Here is a 25,512-nt window from a genome sequence, read left to right as displayed (position 1 = left end):
TGTCGAAGCTATAATGACGTTGCACAATTAGTGCTCTATCTTATTTAACCAAATTGATATTGATATCGCACACTTAGTGCCCGTTATTCGACATCGTCATTTTTGTTTCGCACACTTAGTGCCCGTTATTCAACATTGTCATTTTAGTTTCGCGCACTTAGTGCTGTTCGTATAGCCATAGCTATTCCACACTCGCACACTCAGTGCTAAATATCGGTAAATCACATCCACGTCTATTTCTATTACCCGAACTTAAACACATTCGGCTACATATATATATTTGCATGTTTTCATTTCAGCATATATATAACTAATATTTATTTAGAATTTATATCATCTATTTTCTTATAAACTTACCTCAGACAACGATAAACCCGAACGGAACGATTAATCGACGACTTTCGTTTTCCCCCGATCCAAGTTCGATTTCTTTAATTCTTGATCTAAACATATTCAAATTAAACTCATTCAAACATAATTTCATTCAATTCAGTCAAAAAAACGCATAAATAAGTAAATTTCACTTTTGCCCTGACATTTCACATTTTTCACAATTTAGTCCCTATTTCACAAAATACAAAATATTCCAAATTTGACTACACTATAGCTTGGCCGAATATTCCCTAGAGTAATATAAGTCCATACATGTCATTTATTTCACATATTTAACACCTATTTTATAACCTTTACAAAAAAGGTCCTTTTAGGTGTTTTCACGGTAACACCTTTCACAAAAGTTGTTTATTTAACAACTAAGACTCATTTTCTTCCATAAAATGCAGCAACCAACATAAAGGCTCACATGGCAAAACCCTAGACTTCCAACCATTTGCAAAATAGTCCCCTCATTAGCTAGCTCAAGCTACAAGGGTTCCAAAAGTACAAAAATTATCAAAGAATGATCATCAAAACACTTAATTGTAAGGAGAAAAGCTTGCCGAAATTTTTGAGCTCTCAAACCCCTATTTTGCTAAATTTCGGTGGTGAAGGTGGAGAAGAAAAGATGATATCACTCTTTTCTTTATTTTATGATAAAAATCAATTTAGTCACCAAATTTTTACCTAACCAATTGACCAAACCTTTTCTTTGTCCCTGTGGCCAGCCACCACCCTAAACAAGGCCTAATTCCACATTAGGGACCTCCAATTAATATTCTATAGCTTTTAGACACCTTTAGATTGTAAAATAGAACTTTCACACTTTTTGCGATTTAGTCCTTTTATCAAATTAAACATACAAACAGTAAAATTAAATCACAAAATTTTCACACATATTAATTCACAAATTATAAACACAAAAAATAATATTTAAAATTATTTTTGACTCGGATTTATGGTTTCAAAACTACTATTCCGATTAGGATCGAAATCGGGTTGTTACACGATCAAATCGATCTCGTAAACATAGCTCCCAAGCTTTTAAACATTCGGCCAACACTTATATATATTCATAAAATTTAAATCAGCATATAAAATTCATATTTATTCAAAATTAACAGCATTTATTTGCTTATGAATTGAATTTTGAAACATTCAAATCATTATTTTCCTTATTTATTTGAAGTGAACACCGGATTTTTTTACAGAATTGTTGTATTATTTTTTCTGATTTGACACGTGTATGGAATAGGTCCGATAAATCGTTAGAACGTAAGTAATATAATTAAGATAATAACAGTATATCTATAATATGTCAATTAATTAGTTTAGCTTAGTTGGTTAAGATACTTGCTCTTTTCTCTTAGTACCTTGGTTCAAATTTTGTTGGTAACAATTTTGAATCTTTTTTGTACTTGTTGCTATTGATGTAATATTGAAGAGTTAATTGATTAAAAAAATAAATACAAATACAAAAAGATTCAAAATTTATTTTTTCAAAATACCAAAAAAGCCCTATATTATTAAAATTTATTGAAATGGGCCCGGTATTTTATTTTTTTGACTCTTGGGTACTGTTCACGCACGGGCCGAAATCGCGTCCACGTCAGCGCAAGATGCTAGCGTGGAAGGAAATCGCGTCCTTGATAGCGCGATTTCCTTCCACGTCAGCATCTCGTGCTGACGTGGACGTGATTTCCTGACGCGTACCCTGACATCGCGCTGACGTGGACGTGATTTCTCGGAAAAGGACCATTCCGGTAAATAATTAAAAAATAGGCCCATTTCGGTAATTAAAAAAAAGACTTTTTATTGGTAAATTACCCTTGTTGTTATACTTTTAGTTTTACAAAAAAAAAATCATAGTTTTATTTGATGGAACTTTGTCGATAAAGATTCTCTTTTTCATTGAAATGTTACTGTTCAATTTTTTCTTTTAATTATTTGAAACAAGATTCATTTTAATAACTAAAAATAACAAATCAATATAAAATAATAATAAAACAATTTGTTATTTGTAATTAACAAATCATACATATCATTATTCATTAACATTTTATTGTTTTTTATATTATTTTTAACACAAATTTATATTTTAGATACATAAATTTCACACAATTTAAAAAAAAAACCTTAAATTCAAGCTACGAAAAGCTTAACAAATCAGAGCAAAAGGGTTGGATTTTGCGGAGTAAATGAGATGACAATCAGAATATACGAATTTGACATTATAAGATTTTGATTGCGGTATCGTCAAAAAGAGCCTTCCACTTGTAAGGTGTAAGGCTGCAATCATTATTAAATGGAACTATTTAATTTTCAACCAAAAAAAGCAATGCTAAACGGAGGTGTTTAAGTTTCAAATTTAAAATTTGAACTTTATAAAAAAACAAAAATTTATATATCAAACAAATTAAAAAATAAATAAAACTTTTACATGCTTCACAAAATATTTTACGTATGTTTTATTAAACTTTTATTTTATATATTTAGTACGAGACGATCTTATTGTATATTTTTTAAATAAATTTGTGAATAATTTTGTGGTTTAATGTGTGGGAATTTTTTTTTTAATTTTAAATTTATTAAATGATAAAATTTTATTTTTGAAAATTATTAATGAATTTTTTATATAATCAATTAATATTTTATTTAAATTTATTTAATTTAATTCATTTGATATATTAAATTTTTTTAAAAATTAATAAATTTAAAATGATACATCAAAATAAATTGATATCAATATGTATCAATTTTAATAGAAAAACGATACACTCACCTATACAATACTGATTACCGACAAAATGAAGTTTCTTTTTTTTTTTAATTTGTCAGTTTTTTGTGCATAAAAATACGATACACATGTTTACTTAAATGGAAAAAATAATTCTATTTTGATTCTATATGTTCTTAAAAAAATCATGTTGGGTAATAAAATTAAATACAACGAGAATATAATTATTCATTTTAAAAACTAGTTAATAAATTTTTTTGTTAACATATTAAAATTCTTTTGAAAATGATTAAAAATTAATTATATTCTCATCAAAAAACGCATCTACTTAAACCATTTGAATAATGATTTGTGTCTAATTGAATCATTGAATTCATTTGCTGACAAGACAGTTGACATAGCAAGATGACGAGAAAAAATAATGACATGAAAGACTTAATTATTTTTTCCTTAAATAGGACTAAACAATTAATTAGTCTCACCTAAAACAATAAAAAAATCAATTAAGCCCTCCATGTCGTGTCAACTTGCCATATCAATTACCCCAAAATTATATTTTTATGTTAGTCGTCATGTAAGTTGTCACTTATCACTTAACGATTCATTATGGATTTCTAATGAAAAAATGAATTCAAATAGCTCAATTTAAGTACAAATAATAATTCAAAGGACTTAATTGGGTCAACTTATAACAAATAGTTAATTAATTATTTTAAAATTATTTTCAGAAAACTTATTTGATATTTTTAACCTTAATTTTATTTTAAAGCTGCTTATGTTGATATTGTGTATTTCTTTAGAGAAGTTGGCATGACCCAAACAAAGTATATTAAACATGTTGATTGACACCTATAAAACCAACATTGATATAACAGCTTTAGTCACCACCATGCCCTGCTATTCCTTTCACCCATTTTGAAAAATGCTAGATTCTAGCAATCAAAGCAGTCACCTGATGATAATCTTTGCGAGCTTCATGCATTGCTCATAGACTTAAGGAAATTTTCTTGGTGGATATCAATGCTGAAATTTTTGACTGCATCATCAACGGTTCAATTCAATGAGAAATCATAAAATTTGCAGTCTGAGTTAGTATATAAAACGGTGGGAGGCTTGTCTACAATATTAGATGGAGAGATTTCAACATGTCTTTACCTAACGATTGCTACTTTTGCTTTGCCTTTAAGTTCTTCCATCCTCAAGCATGCTTCTCACGTTCTTCTTCTTCTTCTCTTTATCACCATTTCACCACCAAATAAAGCTATATATATTTATTAAATTTATTGTATTGTATAGTTTCGGGGGGTCTCTTATTCCAATATTGCTTGCATTTGAATTCTCCTTTCAACAACATCAAATGCTTTTAATTGGTCTAACTACGATGTACCTGTATACGAATTCTCTTTTGAAGAAAATTATTTAAGGTTATTTAAAAGATATTTTTAGATATTAAAATTTATTATTAATTATAATACTAATTTTAATACCATGATTATAATTTATGTAATTTAGGTTCGGAACAAATGCAAATATTAATATATATATTGATATAAATATATAAAAAAAACTATTGATACAATATTAATCATGCTAAAAATTTTTATTTTGTGTAATGATATAACTAGTTTTCGTTATTCATGATCTTGACTATTTTATTGAGAAATTTTTATTTAAAAGAAAATACTAATATTTAACATGTATTCACATATAGTTTTATTCAGATTTTTTATTTTTTAAATATTAATATTTACTCCCAAATAGTTATTTTATATATATATACTCATATTTGATGCTAACATCGGATTCAGCATTTAATTGGTGCTTTAGATCAACCCAACTACGCTTCTATTCTTAGAAATGTTCCAAAAAATAAAATAAAATTTCATGTAGCGTAAAAAAAAAGTATATTAAAAAAAGAAGAATGTAGATTAATTCGAGACTAAAATAGAAATTAAAAAAATGTTGTATGCACTTGGAAAATTGTTACACGGTGACCAGAATTTTGATGATATTAAAATATTCTTTCACATCAATTTTGACTGTTTTGCTTCTACACGGATCAAATTTAGTATCACCTTCTCTGAATTGATATTTTAGTTTTACTTTTACATTACCACTAAGTAATTCAGTGAAAATACTTATGATATCGGAAAAGATCAATGAAATATATATTTATTTACAGTATCTGGAAAAGCCTTTGGAAATTCGGCAGGCAACCCAAGCATGATTCAATTACGGGAAAGAAGAAAAAGAAATGATGAAAAATAGACAGCTGGGAGGTCGCTGAAGCTTGAAACTTGTAAAAGCAGGGAAGGCAATGGTAGTTGAAAAAAAGAAGACAGAGGAAAGCTTAACTTCAAGGCAATGTAGACTCTGCAACAAACGAACACAGTCCCTTAAGGCACATGTTCAGCTCCCAACAAAACTCTATTTCATCTCTTCTCTTCATCGTATTGTTCCTCATTCATTCATTCATTCATTCATTCATTCCCTCCTTTCATATCCTCCAATGGAAGCCAGCGCCGGACTCGTTGCGGGCTCTCACAACCGCAATGAACTTGTTGTCATTCATGGCCATGAAGAGGTAAAAGAACGTCAGCTTTATGGAACAGTTCACTTATACCTTTTTTTGAGATGGGTTTTGATTTTGTGTTTGTGTTTGTGGTGCATTTCAGCCTAAACCTCTGAAGAACTTGGATGGTCAAGTTTGTGAGATTTGTGGTGATGAAATTGGGTTGACGGTCGATGGAGATCTTTTCGTGGCCTGCAACGAGTGTGGTTTTCCAGTTTGTAGGCCTTGTTATGAGTATGAAAGGAGAGAAGGGAGTCAACAATGTCCTCAATGCAAAACTAGATACAAGCGTCTCAAAGGTATTGCCATTTACTCATTTACATCCTTTGGTGCAGCCGCCATTGATTCTTCGAAATAAACTCACATTTCATTTCCCCTTTGGTTTTGATTGTACGGTGAAGGGAGTCCTAGGGTGGAGGGAGATGAAGATGAAGAGGATGTGGATGATATCGAACATGAATTCAACATTGATGATGAACAAAACAAGTATAGAAATATCGCTGAATCGATGCTTCATGGAAAGATGAGCTACGGGAGAGGCCCTGAAGACGATGAAGGTTTGCAAATCCCACCCGGTTTAGCTGGTGTTCGATCTCGGCCGGTGAGCGGGGAGTTCCCAATAGGAAGCTCTCTTGCTTATGGGGAACACATGTCAAATAAACGAGTTCATCCATATCCTATGTCTGAACCTGGTATGCTTTTAATCTTGTATTATCTAAAAGTACTTGTATATATATATATTTGTTTTGTATTACATCTATAATGTATTAAATATTTGCCAAACCAAAGGAAGTGCAAGATGGGATGAAAAGAAAGAGGGAGGATGGAGAGAAAGGATGGATGATTGGAAAATGCAGCAAGGGAATTTGGGTCCTGAACCTGATGATGCCTATGATGCTGACATGGCTATGTAAGTAATTATGGCTATTATGTGCTTCCATGTGAAAAAGAACTTGTACGAGTTCTTCTCACGCAGAACCTTCTTTACAGGCTTGATGAAGCTAGGCAGCCATTGTCAAGGAAAGTGCCAATTGCATCGAGCAAAATCAATCCTTATCGTATGGTGATTGTGGCTCGTCTAGTTATCCTTGCTTTCTTTCTTCGCTATCGGATTTTGAACCCGGTACATGATGCAATTGGGCTTTGGCTAACTTCTGTGATCTGTGAAATCTGGTTTGCCTTTTCATGGATCCTTGATCAGTTCCCTAAATGGTTCCCTATTGACCGCGAGACGTATCTCGATCGCCTTTCCCTCAGGTAAACAGATTTCACAATGTTCTAGTGAACAGTGTAGCATTGATTTGAGCTCATAATTAATGTTTGATGCAGGTATGAGAGGGAAGGTGAGCCCAACATGCTTGCTTCTGTTGATATTTTTGTCAGTACAGTGGATCCATTGAAGGAACCTCCTCTAGTAACAGCGAATACAGTTCTATCGATCTTGGCCATGGACTACCCAGTGGATAAAATCTCTTGTTACATTTCTGACGATGGTGCTTCTATGCTCACCTTTGAATCATTGTCTCAAACAGCTGAATTTGCTAGAAAATGGGTGCCGTTCTGTAAGAAATTTGCTATAGAGCCCCGAGCACCGGAGATGTACTTTACTTTAAAGGTAGATTACCTCAAAGACAAAGTCCAGCCGACATTCGTGAAGGAGCGTCGAGCTATGAAGGTCTGTTTATATGCAAAAAGTTCAGAGTTTTAAGTTGCAGTGAGCTGGTTTATGTAAAAATAACCATTTTTTCATGGTGCTTTAACAGAGAGAATATGAAGAATTCAAGGTTAGGATAAATGCACTTGTAGCCAAAGCCCAAAAGGTTCCTCCAGAAGGGTGGATCATGCAAGATGGGACACCATGGCCAGGAAACAATACTAAAGATCACCCTGGTATGATTCAAGTATTTCTCGGTCAAAGTGGAGGCCATGATACCGAAGGAAATGAGCTTCCTCGTCTCGTCTATGTATCTCGAGAGAAAAGGCCAGGTTTCTTGCATCACAAGAAAGCTGGTGCCATGAACGCCCTTGTAAAGATCTTAAGCATTTGCTAACTCCTGTTTCATTCAAGTTCCCCTTCCTTTCTAAGACCCTACTTTATTTGATAATAATTATGTTAATTCTATACAAAAATTTCAGGTTCGTGTCTCGGGGGTGCTTACAAATGCTCCTTTTATGTTGAACTTGGATTGTGACCATTATTTAAATAACAGCAAGGCTGTAAGAGAGGCTATGTGTTTCTTGATGGACCCTCAAATTGGAAGAAAGGTTTGCTATGTCCAATTCCCTCAACGTTTCGATGGTATTGATAGACATGATCGATATGCCAATCGGAACACAGTTTTCTTTGATGTAAGTGCAGCATGTTCTTGTACACTATAAGATGATATAAGGACTAATAAATGAATCAAACTTTTTTAACTCTTGTTCTCTGGTTTCTGCAGATTAACATGAAAGGTCTAGATGGTATACAAGGCCCTGTATATGTCGGCACGGGGTGTGTTTTCAGAAGGCAAGCTCTTTATGGTTATGAACCTCCAAAGGGACCTAAGCGCCCGAAAATGGTAACCTGTGGTTGCTGCCCTTGCTTTGGACGCCGCAGAAAGGACAAAAAGCACTCTAAGGATGGTGGAAATGCAAATGGTCTAAGCCTAGAAGGTTGTTACCAATGGCATTACATTTTTTATATTGTTTATTCGCTTCGCCTAACTTCAAAATCTTTTTTATATACTAACAGCAGCCGAAGATGACAAGGAGTTATTGATGTCCCACATGAACTTTGAAAAGAAATTTGGACAATCAGCCATTTTTGTAACTTCAACACTGATGGAACAAGGTGGTGTCCCTCCTTCTTCAAGCCCTGCAGCTTTGCTCAAAGAAGCCATTCATGTAATTAGTTGTGGTTATGAAGACAAAACCGAATGGGGAAGCGAGGTACTTAAAATGCCATTGCCAACCTCTTGAAACTTTATAATGTTTTTCAAGTTTAAACACCAAGACTTATGTATCTTTTGTACGTGCAGCTTGGCTGGATTTACGGCTCGATTACAGAAGATATCTTAACAGGATTCAAGATGCATTGCCGTGGATGGAGATCAATATACTGCATGCCAAAGTTGCCTGCATTCAAGGGTTCAGCTCCCATCAATCTATCGGATCGACTAAACCAAGTCCTTCGATGGGCACTCGGTTCTGTTGAAATTTTCTTTAGTCATCATTGCCCTGCATGGTATGGTTTCAAGGGAGGAAAGCTAAAATGGCTTGAACGATTCGCATATGTCAACACAACCATCTACCCCTTCACATCTTTACCACTTCTCGCCTATTGTACCCTGCCGGCAATCTGTTTACTTACCGATAAATTTATCATGCCACCGGTAAATAAACAAACTCTCCTTTAACCATTTGAAGTTTAAATAGTTTTACCTGCTAATGTTCTTATTTTCTTGTTCATACAGATAAGCACCTTTGCAAGTCTATTCTTCATTGCCTTGTTTCTTTCAATCTTTGCAACTGGTATTCTCGAGCTAAGGTGGAGTGGAGTAAGCATTGAAGAATGGTGGAGGAATGAGCAATTTTGGGTCATCGGTGGCATTTCAGCACATTTGTTCGCGGTTATCCAAGGCTTGTTGAAAGTTCTAGCTGGTATTGACACTAATTTCACTGTCACATCCAAGGCAACTGATGACGAGGAGTTCGGGGAATTGTATACTTTCAAATGGACAACCCTTCTAATTCCTCCAACTACTGTCTTAATCATCAATTTAGTCGGTGTCGTTGCCGGCATCTCAGATGCCATAAACAATGGATACCAATCATGGGGACCTCTTTTTGGGAAGCTCTTCTTCTCTTTCTGGGTGATTGTCCATCTCTATCCATTCCTTAAAGGTTTAATGGGGAGACAAAACAGGACACCAACCATTGTTGTTATATGGTCAGTGCTATTGGCTTCAATCTTCTCCTTGCTTTGGGTCCGAATTGATCCATTTGTGATGAAAACCAAAGGACCAGACACTACAATGTGTGGCATTAACTGTTGAAAAAAATCATCTTGCGTGGTTCTTTTAGATTATGGTATGTGATGTATGAACAAACAAGAATGGAGATGCACAAGACAGAATAAAATTAGAGTGAAAGTTTTGTGTAGTTATATATTCATTGTACCAACTATAAGTTTTGTCATTCAATTGAAAATAGCTCAACTTTGTGATCACTTCCGTGTAATTGCTAAATTTTTTTGTTCTCTACAGCATTCCAATTTTCTTCTATTTTTCTTTGGTGTTGAGGAACATAAATCCATTGAAAATTTAAGTAATCCCCGTGTTGAAAGAATAGCTTGGTCGGCCCAATGCCAATTCCATTTATGAGTTGCTTAAAACAAGAAATCAGTTACGTCATTCACTGAGTATTTTTTAATCTACAAGAAAAAGTTTAAATGAGAAATAAAACATGTAATAATGTCCCCCAAATCCGGTGATTCCAATTCACCAGGCCGAATTTTTTTTTGATTGTCCGACCATCACCACCATTAGAGATAGTCTCAAGAATCGCTACCATTCAAAAGTACGGTTACTCAAATAAAAGATATTCTCGTATCATACTCTAAACATAAATGTCAATTTATATAATTTTCAATTTTTCTATTGAATTTAATTTTAGTATAATAATAAATTTAACCCTCAATATTACATTTTCTTTGCCAATTTAGCCCTTATTCTTTTATTGTGTTAATTTTGATCATTAACATTTCAAAAAGAGTCAAATAATTTTTTTAAATGAAAATGTTAACTAATACATTATTTTTTAATGATATTGGAATGGCAACCAACATAACACTCCTCATGTACTTCATTCTGACATTAGATTTTTTATTTTATATTACACATCAACAAATAATTTAAAAATTATAAAATATTCATAAGAATTAAAAAAAAACCATAAAATACACACAAATTGACATGCTGGATGAGGTATTTAAAAATTTAATGTTTTAATTGATGTTTATGTTAAAAATATAGTGTGACTATTTTTAAAATATTAATGGCTAAATTTATTTTTTTTAAAAGGTCGTGAGTTAATTTTAATTTAAAAAAAATTTCAAACAGTTAAAATTATAGGTTCTGATTATATCTATACTATAACTTCCCATAACATTGATGAGAATAATACATTTCAATATACTCGAATTCACACATTAATGGATTGATAATAATATTCATTTTAATCGTTAAGACCATTATGCTTTTATTTTTTTTATTAGTTATCTTTTATCTATCATTTTTAATATTAAATATTAGAAATTTTATAAAATTTTATTCACAAAATCAACAGATTCAATAAAATTATCAGGATTTGCCATTGCTCTCTGTTTCCCGCCATTTTACCTCTGGTATGATTCAAAGCGAGAGAGAGTTCGACTCTTGGTTTGCATAGTAAAGCAGATGTTAATGAAGTCCGCAATAACAAGCACTTACTCCCCCACAGGAAGTCGAAACTTTTTCCTCAACCTACTCAAGAAATCCACAACCCTTTCTCATCTCACCCAAACCCACGCTCAGATCATCCTTAATGACTTCCAAAATGATATCTCCACCATTACTAAACTCACTCACAGGCTCTTCGACCTCAAGGCCACCTCCTACGCACGTCACCTATTCCTCTCCATCCCTAACCCCGATCTCTTCCTTTTCAATGTCCTCATCAAAGGCTTCTCTAACGCCCATTCCATTTCGCTCTACACCCATTTGAGGAAATGCACTCATCTCAAGCCTGATAACTTCACTTACGCTTTCGCTATCGCATCTGCTTCAACCCTTTCGGATGAGAAAGTGGGGATTTTGTTACATCAACATGCGGTTGTTGATGGGTATGGATCGGATTTGTTTGTGGGCACTGCCGTTGTTGATTTTTACTTAAAGAATTGGCGGATTGATTTGGCGCGAAAGGTGTTTGATAAAATGCCTGTAAGAGATACAGTGTCGTGGAATTCTATGATTTCTGGGTTGGTTAGAAATTGTTGTTTTGATGATGCGGTTTGGGTGTTTGAGCGTATGCTTAAAGATGGTGGGATTCCTTTGGATTCAACCACTGTGGCAGCTATTTTACCGGCTTTGGCTGAGCTGCAAGAATTGACTTTGGGAATGGAGGTTCAGTGTTTAGCTATAAAACTGGGGTTTCATTCGTATGTTCATGTGCTTACCGGATTTATTTCATTGTATTCAAAATGTGGGGACATTGAGGCAGCTAAGTTATTGTTTGGAGAGATACGCAGACCAGATTTGGTTTCTTATAATGCAATGATTTCGGGGTATACTAGCAATGGTGAGAGTGAGTGTTCAGTAAGGCTCTTTAAACAACTCCTTGGTTCCGGGGAAAAGGTCAATTCAAGCTCAATTGTGGGGTTGATTCCTGTCTTTCATCCTTTTGGTTATTTAAGTCTTACTGACTGTATTCATGGTTTCTGTGTGAAATCTGGTATTCTCTCACAACCTTCTGTTTCAACAGCATTAACTACTGTTTATAGCAGACTAAATGAGATTAAATCTGCACGGCTGCTTTTCGACGAGTCTTTTGAGAAAACACCAGCCTCTTGGAATGCTATGATCTCAGGGTACACCCAAAATGGATTGACCGAAGCAGCAATATCTCTTTTTCAAGAAATGCAGAGATCCAAAGTTAGTCCCAACCCTGTCACGGTTACAAGCATTCTTTCAGCTTGTGCTCAGCTTGGAACTCTTAGTCTGGGGAAATGGGTACATAGCCTAGTTAAAAGCAAGAATTTTGAGTCTAACATATATGTCTCAACTGCTTTAATTGATATGTATGCAAAATGTGGTGGCATTAGCGAGGCTCGAGAATTGTTTGACTTGATGGTGGGGAAGAATGTGGTGACTTGGAATGCAATGATTTCAGGTTATGGTCTTCATGGCCAGGGCCAGGATGCACTAAAGCTCTTCTCTGAGATGTCACATTCTGGGGTTACACCAAATGGTGTGACATTTCTTTCTCTCTTATATGCTTGCAGTCATGCTGGCTTGGTGGAAGAAGGAGAAAAAATATTCCAGTCTATGATCCTTGATTATCACTATAAGCCGTTACCTGAACATTATGCCTGCATGGTTGACATCCTTGGCCGAGCCGGCCAACTAGAAAAGGCCTTAAAGTTTATAAAGGAAATGCCAGTTGAGCCAGGGGCTGCTGAATGGGGTGCATTGCTTGGTGCTTGTGTGATCCACAAGGATAAAAAGATTGCTCGTGTGGCTTCTGAAAAGCTATTTGAATTGGATCCTGAAAGTGTAGGATATTATGTTTTACTGTCAAATTTATACTCAGTTGAGAGGAACTATCGACTGGCTGCTTCGGTCCGGCAAAATGTTAAGAAAAGGAAGTTGGCAAAGACTCCTGGATGCACTTTAATTGAGATCAGTGAAACTCCACATGTCTTTACATCTGGTGATCAGTCCCATCCTCAAGCATCAGCAATCTATGCAATGCTAGAAAAATTAATAAGGAAAATGAAGGAGGCAGGGTTTCAGACTGAGATTGATACCGCATTGCATGATGTAGAAGAGGAAGAGAAGGAACTAATGATAAATGTTCACAGTGAGAAATTAGCCATTGCTTTTGGTCTTATTGCTACAGACCCTGGAACTGAAATTAGAATTTTCAAGAATCTACGAGTTTGTGTAGATTGTCATACTGCCACTAAATTTATATCCAAGATCACTGAGAGAGTCATCGTGGTTAGGGATGCTAATCGGTTCCATCATTTTAAAGATGGTCTTTGTTCTTGTGGAGACTATTGGTGATGAAATAACCATTCAGCTCATTGAATAATATAGTTTGGGCTGTCATCCAATTGTGGCATGTTAAATGTAATTAACAGTATGTTTAACATTCCATGCCTGTGTTCTATAATTGGTTGGTTTTCTAACTATAGAACTGGGAGAATACCTATAATAATCGGATCATTCGAGTTCAAGCTTTTGGTGATCTTTAGATTTTCATTGGTTCATGCTTCCTGTTTCCTTATACCCTTGAAGATACGTTGTGCATGAACAGATTTTGGGGTTACTGTTCATTGAAAGAGGTATGATTCTTGCAATTTTGACTTCTTGAGGATGGTATTTAGACTGGGAATTTTTTTTTTAGAGTAAACTGGGAAATTCTTTGTAACTTACTTTCATTGATGTATTTTGTTGTTAGTAATAATTTTCAATGAGCACCAGTTATGATTGTTGTTAAATACTTGTGTTTTACTTTTATGTGTGTGGTGTTTTGAAAGAAAAAATACCATCAGTTCTCAAATCACAAGAACCAAATGATGAAACATAGTACCGTAGTTATTTATTACTGGCATATTTCTAGTTACTATTTTCACTAATTTGCTTTTGTGAAAGCCCCAACATTGGCTGTCTTGACTTGTATTTTTCTTTATATTATTTTAAATTCTAATGGTTTGTTAGAATTGTTTATGAAAAAATAAAATAAAATATTAATTGATTCAATTAATCAAAATACTTTCATCAATGAAATTTAAAAAAAAATTATTAAATTAGAAAAAAGTTGAAAATAATTCCACTGTGAGTTTAACAGAAAAAAAAAACACTTCTCGCACCATAAGGTAGAGGGTATATTTGTAAATTCGGAATGAGTTGAAATCCTGTAAAATTAAGAACTTGGAGGAGTATAGACTATTGAGTCCACCGACAGGCAAAGGAGTGGCAGATGCGGAGTACCGGCAATAACCGGTACTTTTAAGAACAGGCTATTGCCAGCAAGGAAAAACGTTGTATAATGTGTAAGTTGTCCATTTCCGTGAAGGAAAGTGGTTAAGTGTCAGCTGAACACGTGTAACAATATTACCGGGTTCGTAAGCAAATAGTAAAAAGGGGTGAAGAGCCGTGTGGCTAAGCTAAACGGCTAGTTCTGAGTGTAAATTAATATAGATGAATTATCTCATATATCTTTGGTTTGTAAGCATATAAAAGATAACTAAATATAAATTTTTAAATTACAAATGATAAACTATATAATTGTAAATTACACGAGGGTTTGGAATATCTATAATCCTATTCTTTAATTTGTTCACGACTAATAATAAATCATCTATTAGATTTGCTAATAAAAATACGAGAATAACTGTAGAAAATAAATTCTTTTTCAGAAAAATAAAATTAAAAAAAAAGAAATTACAACATGTAAAATTGTTACCTATGAAATCATACATATTATATTATAGGAATACACTTTTTTTTGGTAACCAAGGAACGCACTTTTTAAGAGGCTTTTTAAATTTTACTTTTAAGGCTAATTTTAAAATTATTATATGATTTATTCAAAATTTAATTCTATTTAGATTAATTTTATTTTTAAGTCCTACGCATTTTTCAGTTATATCAAATTGATCTCTAATTTATGTTTTAATTTCTACAAATTACTTACTACAATTTTTTTACATGATTTACATGTTTATGTTTACTCTTTTTACAACATAAATTTATTCGATTTAGTGTTCAGGTTTAATTTTGATTTTTTATAATTAGTGTTTATAATTTAGGTTTTAATTTTTACAAGTTGAAGCTATCATGTTTGTTATATGGTCTATGAAGATTAATCTTTTTTGGAGTTCATAGTTACTCCTCTTAACAATGTTGTTTCCAAGATTCGAACCCAAGCTCTCTTCACGAGACTGCAATATGCCTTATCGTTATCCAACACTAGTTGGTTAAAAACATCTATGAATATCATATTTTGTACATATTTGAGATTAAGGTAAACTACACCCAAAGTCATTAAACTATTAATAAGTTTATGTTTTGGTCACATAACTTTAAAAAGTTACAAAATGGTCACTGAACTATTTGAAAGTTTTCATTTAAGTCATTGAGTTGTCATAACCTAGTGTTGTATGGCATTTTCTGTTTGCACCGCCTGCACCAATTAAAAGTTCTCATTCCCTTTTTCTTCTATAGTTAAAAAAAATTCATGAAATATCTTTGAATGTCATATATTTGTGAACCAAAATCTAAACAACTTTCTTATTCGGTTTTCAACATTAACTGTCAGATCGATTTAAATCTAAGGTATATTTTTCTACTTGTGATGGGTATAAATTCGTCATACCAATCGTCGATTCACGTTTGGAACTTGCTATCCAGATTTAAAAAAAAAACCCTTAGTGGCTCAGTGACTTAAATTAAAACTTATGAACAGTTTAGTGACTTAAATGAAAATTTTGAAATAGTTTAGTGGATCATTTGTAATTTTTGAAGTTAAATGATTAAAACATAAATTTATTAATAATTTATTGACCTTAGGTGTAATTTATGGGGCAAAATACCAAAAAAGGCCTATTTTTTAAAAATTTACCGAAATGGGCCCGATATTTTATTATTTACTGGAATGGGCCATTTTCCCCGAAATTGCATCCACGTCAGCGCGATGTCAGGGGGCGTGTCAGCAAATCGCGTCCACGTCAGCGTAAATTTTAAAAAAATAGGGCTTTTATGTGTAATTTGCCCCTTTTTTTAGTATTTTGCTCCTAATAATACATATTAATGTATTACTGTAATATGTAGCTCAAATTATATATTGTAGTTAATATTCATAATATTGTAGCTCAAATTGTCAATCCGTGTATACTATTGTACTAATAATATATATTAATATAGTATTGAAGAGTTAATTGATTAAAAAAATAAATGCAACAAGTACAAAAAAGATTCAAATTTATTGACAAGAAGATTTGAACCAAGGTACTAAGGGAAAAAAGCAAGCATATTAACCAACTAAACTAAACTAATTAATTAACATATTATAAAAATACTGTTATTATCTTAATTATATTATTTACGTTCTAACGATTTATCGGACCTATTCCATACACGTGTCAAATCAGAAAAAATAATACAACAATTCTGTAAAAAAAAATCCGGTGTTTACTTCAAATAAATAAGGAAAATAATGATTTGAATGTTTCAAAATTCAATTTTAAACCGAAAAAATCAAAATTTAGAGGTAAAAAAGGATCTTTTTCGACGAAAACTGCGGCAAACCACCTTCGGTTGTTTGTCAGCGCGTAGATCTCGAAAAGTTATTCGAAAAAAAAACCGTCTCAATCAGACAACTGAGCCAAAAGTTATGACCTTTCAAAGTTTTCCAAGCTAAAAAACACAAACTGTTAATGAATTATTACTTCCACGTCAGCAAATCGCGCTTACGTGGACGCGATTTGTTGCCACATAAGTAATCGCGCTGACGTGAACGCGATTTGCTGACACATCCCCTGACATCGCACTGACGTGGACGTAATTTCGGGGAAAATGGCCCATTCCGGTAAATAATAAAATACCGGGCCTATTTCGATAAATTTTAAAAAAAATAGGGCTTTTATGTATAATTTACCCTAATTTATCATTGAAATTAAATGTAATAAAGAAGTTTTTAATTAAAAAGTCAAAGGAGGCTATAAAGCTGAGGCAGCCGAGCCGTAATGACAAAATCAGCAAAGCCGAGCAGTGTTAGGTAGTAGGGGGAGGGAGATAGCAACTGGTTCACCCGGTAAAATTTGTTACCTCATAGAAAATAATAAAATACTAAATAATTAGAAAAAAATAAGTGATAAAAGGGACAACCCATTAAGCCCACACAATAGCTGGAATGAGTATGGGGAAGATGGAGACGGCTTGTTGAAGGGGAGAAATTGCCGACAGCTTTTTCTCACTTCTCTTAATATCTATATTTTTCATTTAATACCCTTCCCTTTTGATCTGTAATAACAATATAATGGAAGCAAGTGCTGGAATGGTGGCCGGTTCTCACCGGACTAACCAGTTGGTTCGGATTCGCCATGATTCTGATAGTGGGGTTTGTCTCATTTCTTATTTCATTATTCTAGTTTGATTTTTCTTTTATCTTTTTTTACTTATTCTAATAGTGTGATGTTAAGATCTGAGTTTTGTTATCATAGAAAAGGACTTAAAAAGTTCATAGTTGTTAAGATCTAACGGTCATTTGAGTGAAAGTAAATTCAATTCTTTACTTTGAAGCTTATTGACTGAGGAATTGAATGATTGGTTAGTGAACATAATCAGATCTTGAGATTTGGTTCTGATTTTTATTCTAGACACTCATCTGTAGAGTCTGGTCATTCGATGATTTGCTGTGGCTATTTGGTTTTATATTTAAGCATATGGTTTTATTTGGTTCAACTGCAAATTTTCAGAAGATTTCTAACTGCGTTAATTGTCCTTTCTGAATGCAGCCCAAACCGCTAAAGAATTTGAATGGGCAGACATGTCAGATCTGTGGTGATAATGTTGGAGTTGGTGCTGCCGGTGATGTGTTCGTTGCTTGCAATGAGTGTGCCTTCCCAGTTTGCCGGCCTTGTTATGAGTATGAACGGAAAGATGGGACTCAGTGTTGTCCCCAGTGCAAGACTAGATACAAGAGGCATAAAGGTTTTTTTGTTTTCTTAGGAATTTCGTTTTATGATTTGGCTTCTAAGATTTTTATATCATGTGTGAAGTAAGTAATTTCTGAATATTTCAGGGAGTCCTAGAGTGGAGGGAGATGATGATGAGGAAGATGTTGATGACTTGGAGAATGAGTTTGATTATGCTCAAGGACTCAGTAAGGCTAGGAGGCAATGGCAGGGTGAAGATGTGGATCTTTCTTCATCCTCGAGACATGAATCTCAACAACCAATCCCTCTTCTAACCAATGGCCATACGGTAGGCGTTTTATGTGCTTCTGTACCTATTCATGTTATGGAGTTTGCAAAGATGCGATTATCTGTTTCATCTTTTAGTACCCTTTCATCTATCTACTTGGTGATCAAGCTGTGCTGTTCAATTCCTGAGTTTCCGTTTCAAAGTTGGAAAACTCAAGTCATACATTATGGTTTCTCCTACTTAGATTTAATTGGCAAAATCATTTCATTCTTGCTTGGTTTTGTAGCATTGCAATCTTGCTATCATCAGCCTTTTAATTCTCATGTATAGCCCAACATGGTTTGGTTAAATCATAAGAAAAGCCTTTTGTATTTGGGGAAGTGACTAGCTTTGCTAATATATTCTCTGCTGATTAATACCATGAGATTTATGATTTCTGCTACTTAAATGGTCATTTTTCTAACTGATAGGCCAACATTTTCAGGTTTCTGGAGAAATTGCTACACCGGACAATCGATCGGTGCGAACGACATCAGGTCCTTTGGGTCCTTCTGAAAAGAATGTTAGTTCTTCTCCTTATGTTGACCCAAGGCAACCAGGTAATTAAGTCATTGGGTTTGTTTACGAGATTTTTCTTTTCCCCCTTTTTGAAGTGTTTATTATCTCAATTATATGTCATCTGTTCTTGTAGTCCCGGTGAGAATTGTGGATCCAACAAAGGACTTGAATTCTTATGGCCTTGGGAATGTTGATTGGAAGGAAAGGGTTGAAAGTTGGAAACTCAAACAGGAGAAAAATGTGATGCATATGAACAATAGATACCCTGAAGGGAAGGGAGATATAGAAGGAACTGGTTCGAATGGGGATGAATTGCAAATGTGAGCTTATCTTGTCTGGAATAGAATTTAAATTAGTTTACCATGTTCCATTGAGTGTTTTTATATATCTAAATGACCATATAAGTTACATTAAGTTTATTTTTTCAATCTTTAATTTTGTTTTTTCATACTTAATTTTTTGGTCAAATTTTAATTTGGAGTATTGTCACTTTTTTTATATTTCTATCTCTAGATGCAAGTTGTGTCCATTCCTTTTGACTTTGTAGTCATAATTGGAATGATTTTTTACTCAGGTGATGTCATCTATGCATTTGATTTTGAAGTTTGATGGTTCTTGTTCCACAGGGCTGATGATGCTCGTCAACCTTTGAGTCGTGTGGTGCCTATTTCTTCGTCTCACCTGACCCCTTATCGTGTTGTCATCATTCTCCGTCTCATCATTTTGGGCTTTTTCTTGCAATATCGTGCAACACATCCAGTGAAAGATGCATATCCATTGTGGCTAACTTCTGTTATCTGTGAGATTTGGTTTGCTTTATCTTGGCTTCTAGATCAGTTTCCAAAATGGTATCCCATTAATCGTGAGACCTACCTTGACAGGCTAGCTTTGAGGTCAGTTCTATTACCTCGCTGATGGTTTGTTTCATATTTGGCTGAAAAAATCCTTTGCTCTTGTCTGCCTATGTGTATTTTTTGTGCTGTTGTCTGTTATCATAACATTAATATTGGTTGGCTCTGTTTTCTAGATATGACCGGGATGGGGAACCATCACAGCTATCCCCTGTAGATGTTTTTGTCAGTACAGTGGATCCACTCAAAGAGCCTCCGCTTATCACAGCGAACACTGTCTTGTCAATCCTTGCAGTGGATTACCCTGTGGACAAAGTAGCTTGCTATGTTTCTGATGATGGTTCAGCTATGCTGACTTTTGAAGCCCTCTCTGAAACTGCAGAGTTTGCAAGGAAGTGGGTGCCTTTCTGCAAGAAGCACAGTATAGAGCCTAGAGCTCCTGAGTTTTATTTTGCTCAAAAGATTGATTATCTAAAGGACAAGATAAAGCCTTCTTTTGTCAAGGAGCGTCGTGCAATGAAGGTCGGTGTAAAGATGCCTAATTATGCTTATGTGTGCCTTCTTAAACATTGATTCCTGGACCTATTAAGATATTTATTAATTTACAATAGACCTTAAAATGATTTCCTGTCCTTTTTGTGGGTATTTCTTGGTAAGCTTTGCTTGAAACTGTCCATACCTTCGTATATTTTTTTGCAGTTAGACACTGCATAAATAAGTAAATAAAAAACTGAAGAAAGAATTCCGCAATAGGCCTAAGTGGGTTCCAACCCAAGTACAATGAAAATTTTTAGAACGTGAGAAAATAAAATCTAAAAAAATGTTTCTTCCACTCACTATTTCCTATTAAATGGGAAAAAGATGTCACATTTTCTAACATTGAGAAAGGTGAAATTTTCTTTTGACAGAGAGAATATGAAGAATTCAAGGTGCGGATCAATGCCCTTGTTGCCAAAGCTCAGAAAATGCCTGAAGAAGGTTGGACAATGCAGGATGGAACACCATGGCCTGGAAATAACCCAAGAGATCATCCAGGAATGATACAGGTATTATCCTTCAACTGAGTTGCATTCCAGTAAAGTTGGTTCTGTGATTACTTACTATCATGGTTCTTTCTATTTTCTAATGTAATTTTGTTGAACAACAGGTGTTTCTAGGTCATAGTGGGGGGCTTGATACTGATGGAAATGAGCTACCTCGCCTTATCTATGTTTCTCGTGAGAAGCGACCTGGCTTCCAACACCACAAGAAAGCTGGAGCCATGAATGCTTTGGTATGCAATTCTCTGCCCTTTTTCAATTTCACTATGTATCTCTTAAGCAGTCACAGATGTCCTCTGGTCTTTTTCCGGGACTGCATCTAACCGAAATGTTTTAGAGCATAATATTTATAGTCAGTTGCATACCTTTGCAATAATCCTTCCTTGGTTCCTTTGCTGGATATTGTTTACTAAGGAATGTGTCGTGTAGACATATGGGCCAGTTTTTTGTCAGGAAAATCGTTTTAGACCTTCTGCCCTTGCAACTTGGTAGGGCGATTGTCTGTTTCATTTTCTAACCTGGGCATCTTTTGATCCTCAGATTCGAGTTTCAGCTGTTCTTACCAATGGGGCATATTTGTTGAATGTCGATTGTGATCACTACTTCAATAACAGTAAAGCTCTTAAAGAAGCAATGTGTTTCATGATGGATCCTGCCTATGGAAGGAAGACGTGCTATGTGCAGTTCCCTCAACGTTTTGATGGCATTGACTTGCACGATCGATATGCCAATAGGAATATTGTGTTCTTTGATGTATGACCCGTTAATTTGGCTTCATTATAGAACTTGTTTCAAATTACTAGTTAACGGGGGATGGTAGTTCATTTTGTGCTTGTATTTTGCAGATTAACTTGAAAGGGTTAGATGGCATCCAAGGTCCTGTCTATGTGGGAACTGGTTGCTGTTTCAACAGGCAAGCTCTATATGGGTATGATCCGGTTCTGACAGAAGCAGATTTGGAACCAAATATTATTGTTAAGAGTTGTTGTGGTTCAAGAAAGAAGGGAAAGAGTGGGAATAAAAAATACATTGACAAGAAGAGGGCAGCTAAGAGAACTGAATCGACCATCCCTATTTTCAATATGGAAGACATTGAGGAGGGTGTAGAAGGTGGGCTTTTGGTCGAAACTACTCTATTACTTTCTGATTTTTATCTCTAATATAGTACTAGATCCTATCATTCTATATTGCATATGATACAGTGTGGGTTCTTCCCTTTTCAGCGTGGCTGTCTTAAAATTTTTATTATATCATATTTTTCCAGAATCAACATTATTCAAGATCATGCAGTTTGTATAAAAGTATTGCCCATGGTCTGACTGGTCTCAATTTCATTTATTATTTTCTGCAGGATATGAGGAAGAAAGATCTCTTCTCATGTCTCAGAAGAGACTAGAGAAGCGATTTGGTCAGTCCCCGGTATTTATTGCTGCTACCTTCATGGAACAAGGAGGCATTCCACCATCAACCAATCCTGCAACACTTTTAAAAGAAGCAATCCATGTTATTAGTTGTGGATACGAGGACAAGACTGAATGGGGCAAGGAGGTCAGTTGTGAAGTATCATGGCCTTTAGTAGTGCCCTTACCTGGTTTCCCTTTTTATATGTGTTAACCCTTTTTATTTTTTTTCCCTCTTGTCACTAGATTGGATGGATTTATGGTTCTGTTACAGAAGATATTTTGACTGGTTTTAAGATGCATGCTCGTGGGTGGATATCAATCTATTGCATGCCTCCTCGTCCAGCATTTAAGGGATCTGCTCCTATCAATCTTTCTGATCGTCTGAACCAAGTGCTTCGATGGGCCTTGGGTTCTATTGAGATTTTGCTGAGTAGACATTGCCCCATATGGTATGGTTACAAAGGAAGATTGAGGCTTCTGGAGAGACTGGCATACATTAACACCATTGTTTACCCCCTCACCTCTATTCCTTTGCTTGCTTATTGTATGCTTCCTGCCTTTTGCCTTCTGACAGGAAAATTTATCATTCCTGAGGTAAGTGATTACTAGAGCTTCCCTTTTTCCTTTGAAACTGATTTCTACCCCTGTAGCCCTCTAAAAACTATTTCCTCTGACACTGATGTATGTTCTTCCTCCAATCTTTTTGCAGATAAGCAACTTTGCTAGCATGTGGTTCATTCTCCTTTTCGTCTCCATTTTTGCCACTGGAATACTTGAGCTTAGGTGGAGTGGTGTCAGTATCGAAGACTGGTGGAGAAATGAACAATTCTGGGTCATTGGTGGGACATCAGCTCATCTCTTTGCTGTTTTCCAGGGTCTTCTGAAAGTGCTTGCTGGAATAGATACCAACTTCACTGTCACTTCAAAGGCGTCTGATGATGATGGCGATTTTGCCGAACTTTATGTTTTCAAATGGACATCACTTCTCATTCCTCCAACCACAGTACTCATTATCAACCTGGTGGGCATTGTGGCCGGCGTGTCGTATGCTATAAACAGTGGTTACCAATCCTGGGGTCCTCTTTTTGGCAAGCTTTTCTTTGCCATCTGGGTGATTGCTCATTTGTATCCTTTCTTGAAAGGTTTGGTGGGTCGTCAAAATCGTACCCCTACAATTGTCATCGTGTGGTCTATACTTCTTGCTTCCATCTTCTCATTGCTGTGGGTGCGTATCGACCCCTTCACCTCAGAAGCTACAAAAGCTGCCGCTAATGGTCAATGTGGCATCAACTGTTAGTTTCATTTTCGGATCTTTTTATTCCGGTAAATGCTGTCTCTCCTTCAAGTTGGCTATTGTGTATATAACCAAAGAGAAAAAAGAGATGTCGGAGGCCATACATGTGCATGATATCAGTTTATGTCTCGAGGAATTTATATGTTTTGTAACACAGATTGGGACCTAAGACCAACAACCCTAGTATCTTTGTGTTCACTTCTATTCGTCTACGTGGTATTGCTGATGAAGTTTGATGTTGATGTTGTGTAATTTTACAAAGTATATTTTTTCATTATTATGTAGTGATATTTATTCACCCAATGTTATGAAGGGGACTTGGTTCTGGGTTTTTTTTTCTTTTTTGAAGTTCATATTTTTTTCTGGGTAAATAAAAAGAAGAGTAAGCCTTACGCACAAAGAACTAAATAGAACAAAGCCGGTTACTAGTGGCACCCCATTTATCTCCAAGTAGCACATGCATGATTCCAGCAAAGACTTTCCCATCCATGGCAATCAAGCAAAGAACCAAGCCATATAGCTTGAAATATAAAATTACTACTATTTTGAATAATTATATTTGATAATATCGAGATGGCCGTAATTACGATAGGTATATGTTATCGTTTCTGCGTCGCATGTCATAATTAAGCTTTAAAAATTATTTTAGCAATTACTTAATAATTCAGTTACTTTTTTAAACAAATATAATTTTTTTATATGATTTCGTGGTATGATTTTAATAGAATATATGCTGATGTGGCATGAATGTTTCGAATAAGATTGCGTAAAAGTTAAAACAACGACACTATGCCAAGTAAGCGCATATCACTTTCATCATTATATGTAATTAAAAACTCAAGAAAAATCAGCTACTAATTATATGCCTACGAGTACGTGATTTGTTGACGTGGATCAACAGTTTATGTTTTTTAGCTTGGAAAACAACTTTTAGCTCGGTTGTCCGATTAAGACGATTTTTTTTTATTTCGAATAACTTTTTGAGATCTACGCGCTGACAAACAGCCGAAGGCGGTTTGCCGCAGTTTTCATCGAAAAAGATCCTTTTTTGCCCCTAAATTTTGATTTTTTTGGTTTAAAATTGAATTTTGAAACATTCAAATCATTATTTTCCTTATTTATTTGAAGTAAACACTGGATTTTTTACATAATTGTTGTATTATTTTTTCTGATTTGACACGTGTATGAAATAGGTCTGATAAATCGTTAGAACGTAATTAATATAATTAAGATAATAACAATATTTCTATAATATGTTAATTAATTAGTTTAGCTTAGTTGGTTAAGATGCTTGCTCTTTTCCCTTAGTATCTTGTTGGTAACAATTTTGAATTTTTTTTGTACTTGTTGCTATTGATGTAATATTGAAGAGTTAATTGATTAAAAAAATAAAAGATTCAAAATTTATTTTTTCAAAATACCAAAAAAGCCCTATATTTTTAAAATTTATCGAAATGGGCCCGGATATTTTATTTTTTTGACCATTGGGTACTGTTCACGCGAGGGCCGAAATCGCGTCCACGTCAGCGCGAGATGCTGATGTGGAAGGAAATCGCTTCCTTGAAAGCGCGATTTCCTTCCACGTCAGCATCTCGCGCTGACTTGGACGCGATTTCCTGACGCGTACCCTGACATCGCGCTGATGTGGACGCGATTTCCCCGAAAAAGGATAATTTCGGTAAATAATTAAAAATAAGCCCATTTCGATAATTTTTGAAAAAAAAAAACTTTTATTGGTAAATTGCCCAAGGACTACATCACTAATTCATATATCTTTTTCCTTTCTTGTTCCGGATTACATTGGTTTGACCAATTTCCACGTTTGCATAGGTTGGTCGAAATCTTTTTTATCTTTAAAGAATGAAACATGCAAATTTAAATTTGCAATAATTAATTTAAATTTGTTTATTAATTTATTTTTTAATTAATGCCATAGGTTGTACTATATAATTAAAATATGATTAATTTATTTTTAAATTCAAATAAAATTTAAATACTTTAAACTTGCATT

The 25,512-nt window shown here is 34.5% G+C and overlaps 3 protein-coding genes across 4 annotated transcripts; all 3 read left to right on the top strand.

Moving 5' to 3' along the window:
• The first annotated feature begins 5,437 nt into the window (after window positions 1-5,437).
• Window positions 5,438-9,894, top strand: LOC107907451 (cellulose synthase A catalytic subunit 7 [UDP-forming]). 2 transcript variants are annotated; one of them, NM_001326993.2, is made up of 12 exons: window positions 5,438-5,696; window positions 5,788-5,983; window positions 6,086-6,376; window positions 6,474-6,594; window positions 6,675-6,941; window positions 7,014-7,359; window positions 7,448-7,711; window positions 7,821-8,033; window positions 8,126-8,339; window positions 8,419-8,615; window positions 8,705-9,058; window positions 9,140-9,891. In NM_001326993.2, exons 1-12 carry the CDS (start codon window positions 5,622-5,624, stop codon window positions 9,719-9,721), a joined length of 3,120 nt encoding a protein of 1,039 aa, NP_001313922.2. In that variant the 5' UTR covers window positions 5,438-5,621; the 3' UTR covers window positions 9,722-9,891. The 2 variants fall into 2 exon arrangements, with proteins under 2 accessions (NP_001313922.2, XP_016690328.1); XM_016834839.2 differs by having other exon boundaries at window positions 5,439-5,696; window positions 8,422-8,615; window positions 9,140-9,894.
• Window positions 9,895-11,037: 1,143 nt separating this feature from the next.
• Window positions 11,038-13,894, top strand: LOC107907452 (pentatricopeptide repeat-containing protein At4g30700). The gene has a single exon (XM_016834841.2). The coding sequence runs from the start codon at window positions 11,123-11,125 to the stop codon at window positions 13,487-13,489; it is 2,367 nt and encodes a 788-aa protein (XP_016690330.1). The 5' UTR covers window positions 11,038-11,122; the 3' UTR covers window positions 13,490-13,894.
• Window positions 13,895-17,442: 3,548 nt separating this feature from the next.
• On the top strand, window positions 17,443-23,832 carry LOC107907453 (cellulose synthase A catalytic subunit 1 [UDP-forming]). The gene is made up of 14 exons (NM_001326994.2): window positions 17,443-17,549; window positions 17,947-18,142; window positions 18,234-18,415; window positions 18,840-18,954; window positions 19,047-19,233; window positions 19,540-19,806; window positions 19,941-20,286; window positions 20,673-20,810; window positions 20,912-21,037; window positions 21,345-21,557; window positions 21,650-21,914; window positions 22,156-22,352; window positions 22,451-22,801; window positions 22,917-23,832. Exons 1-14 carry the CDS (start codon window positions 17,469-17,471, stop codon window positions 23,502-23,504), a joined length of 3,252 nt encoding a protein of 1,083 aa, NP_001313923.1. The 5' UTR covers window positions 17,443-17,468; the 3' UTR covers window positions 23,505-23,832.
• Window positions 23,833-25,512: the final 1,680 nt, after the last annotated feature.

The sequence above is a fragment of the Gossypium hirsutum genome, chromosome D05 (genome assembly GCF_007990345.1).
Source record: "Gossypium hirsutum isolate 1008001.06 chromosome D05, Gossypium_hirsutum_v2.1, whole genome shotgun sequence".
In the NCBI taxonomy this organism is placed as follows: domain Eukaryota; kingdom Viridiplantae; phylum Streptophyta; class Magnoliopsida; order Malvales; family Malvaceae; genus Gossypium; species Gossypium hirsutum.
Note: the sequence above shows the minus strand (reverse complement) of the source record. Positions and strands in the feature narration are given on the sequence as shown.

Coding starts and splice junctions, on each gene's coding strand:
- LOC107907451 (NM_001326993.2), top strand. CDS start 5,622: ATGGAAGCCAGCGCCGGACTCGTTGCGGGCTCTCACAACCGCAATGAA. Junction 6,377..6,473: donor ATATCCTATGTCTGAACCTG/GTATGCTTTTAA, acceptor GCCAAACCAAAG/GAAGTGCAAGATGGGATGAA. Junction 9,059..9,139: donor ATAAATTTATCATGCCACCG/GTAAATAAACAA, acceptor TTGTTCATACAG/ATAAGCACCTTTGCAAGTCT.
- LOC107907452 (XM_016834841.2), top strand. CDS start 11,123: ATGTTAATGAAGTCCGCAATAACAAGCACTTACTCCCCCACAGGAAGT.
- LOC107907453 (NM_001326994.2), top strand. CDS start 17,469: ATGGAAGCAAGTGCTGGAATGGTGGCCGGTTCTCACCGGACTAACCAG. Junction 20,287..20,672: donor AGGAGCGTCGTGCAATGAAG/GTCGGTGTAAAG, acceptor TTCTTTTGACAG/AGAGAATATGAAGAATTCAA. Junction 22,353..22,450: donor AGACTGAATGGGGCAAGGAG/GTCAGTTGTGAA, acceptor TCTTGTCACTAG/ATTGGATGGATTTATGGTTC.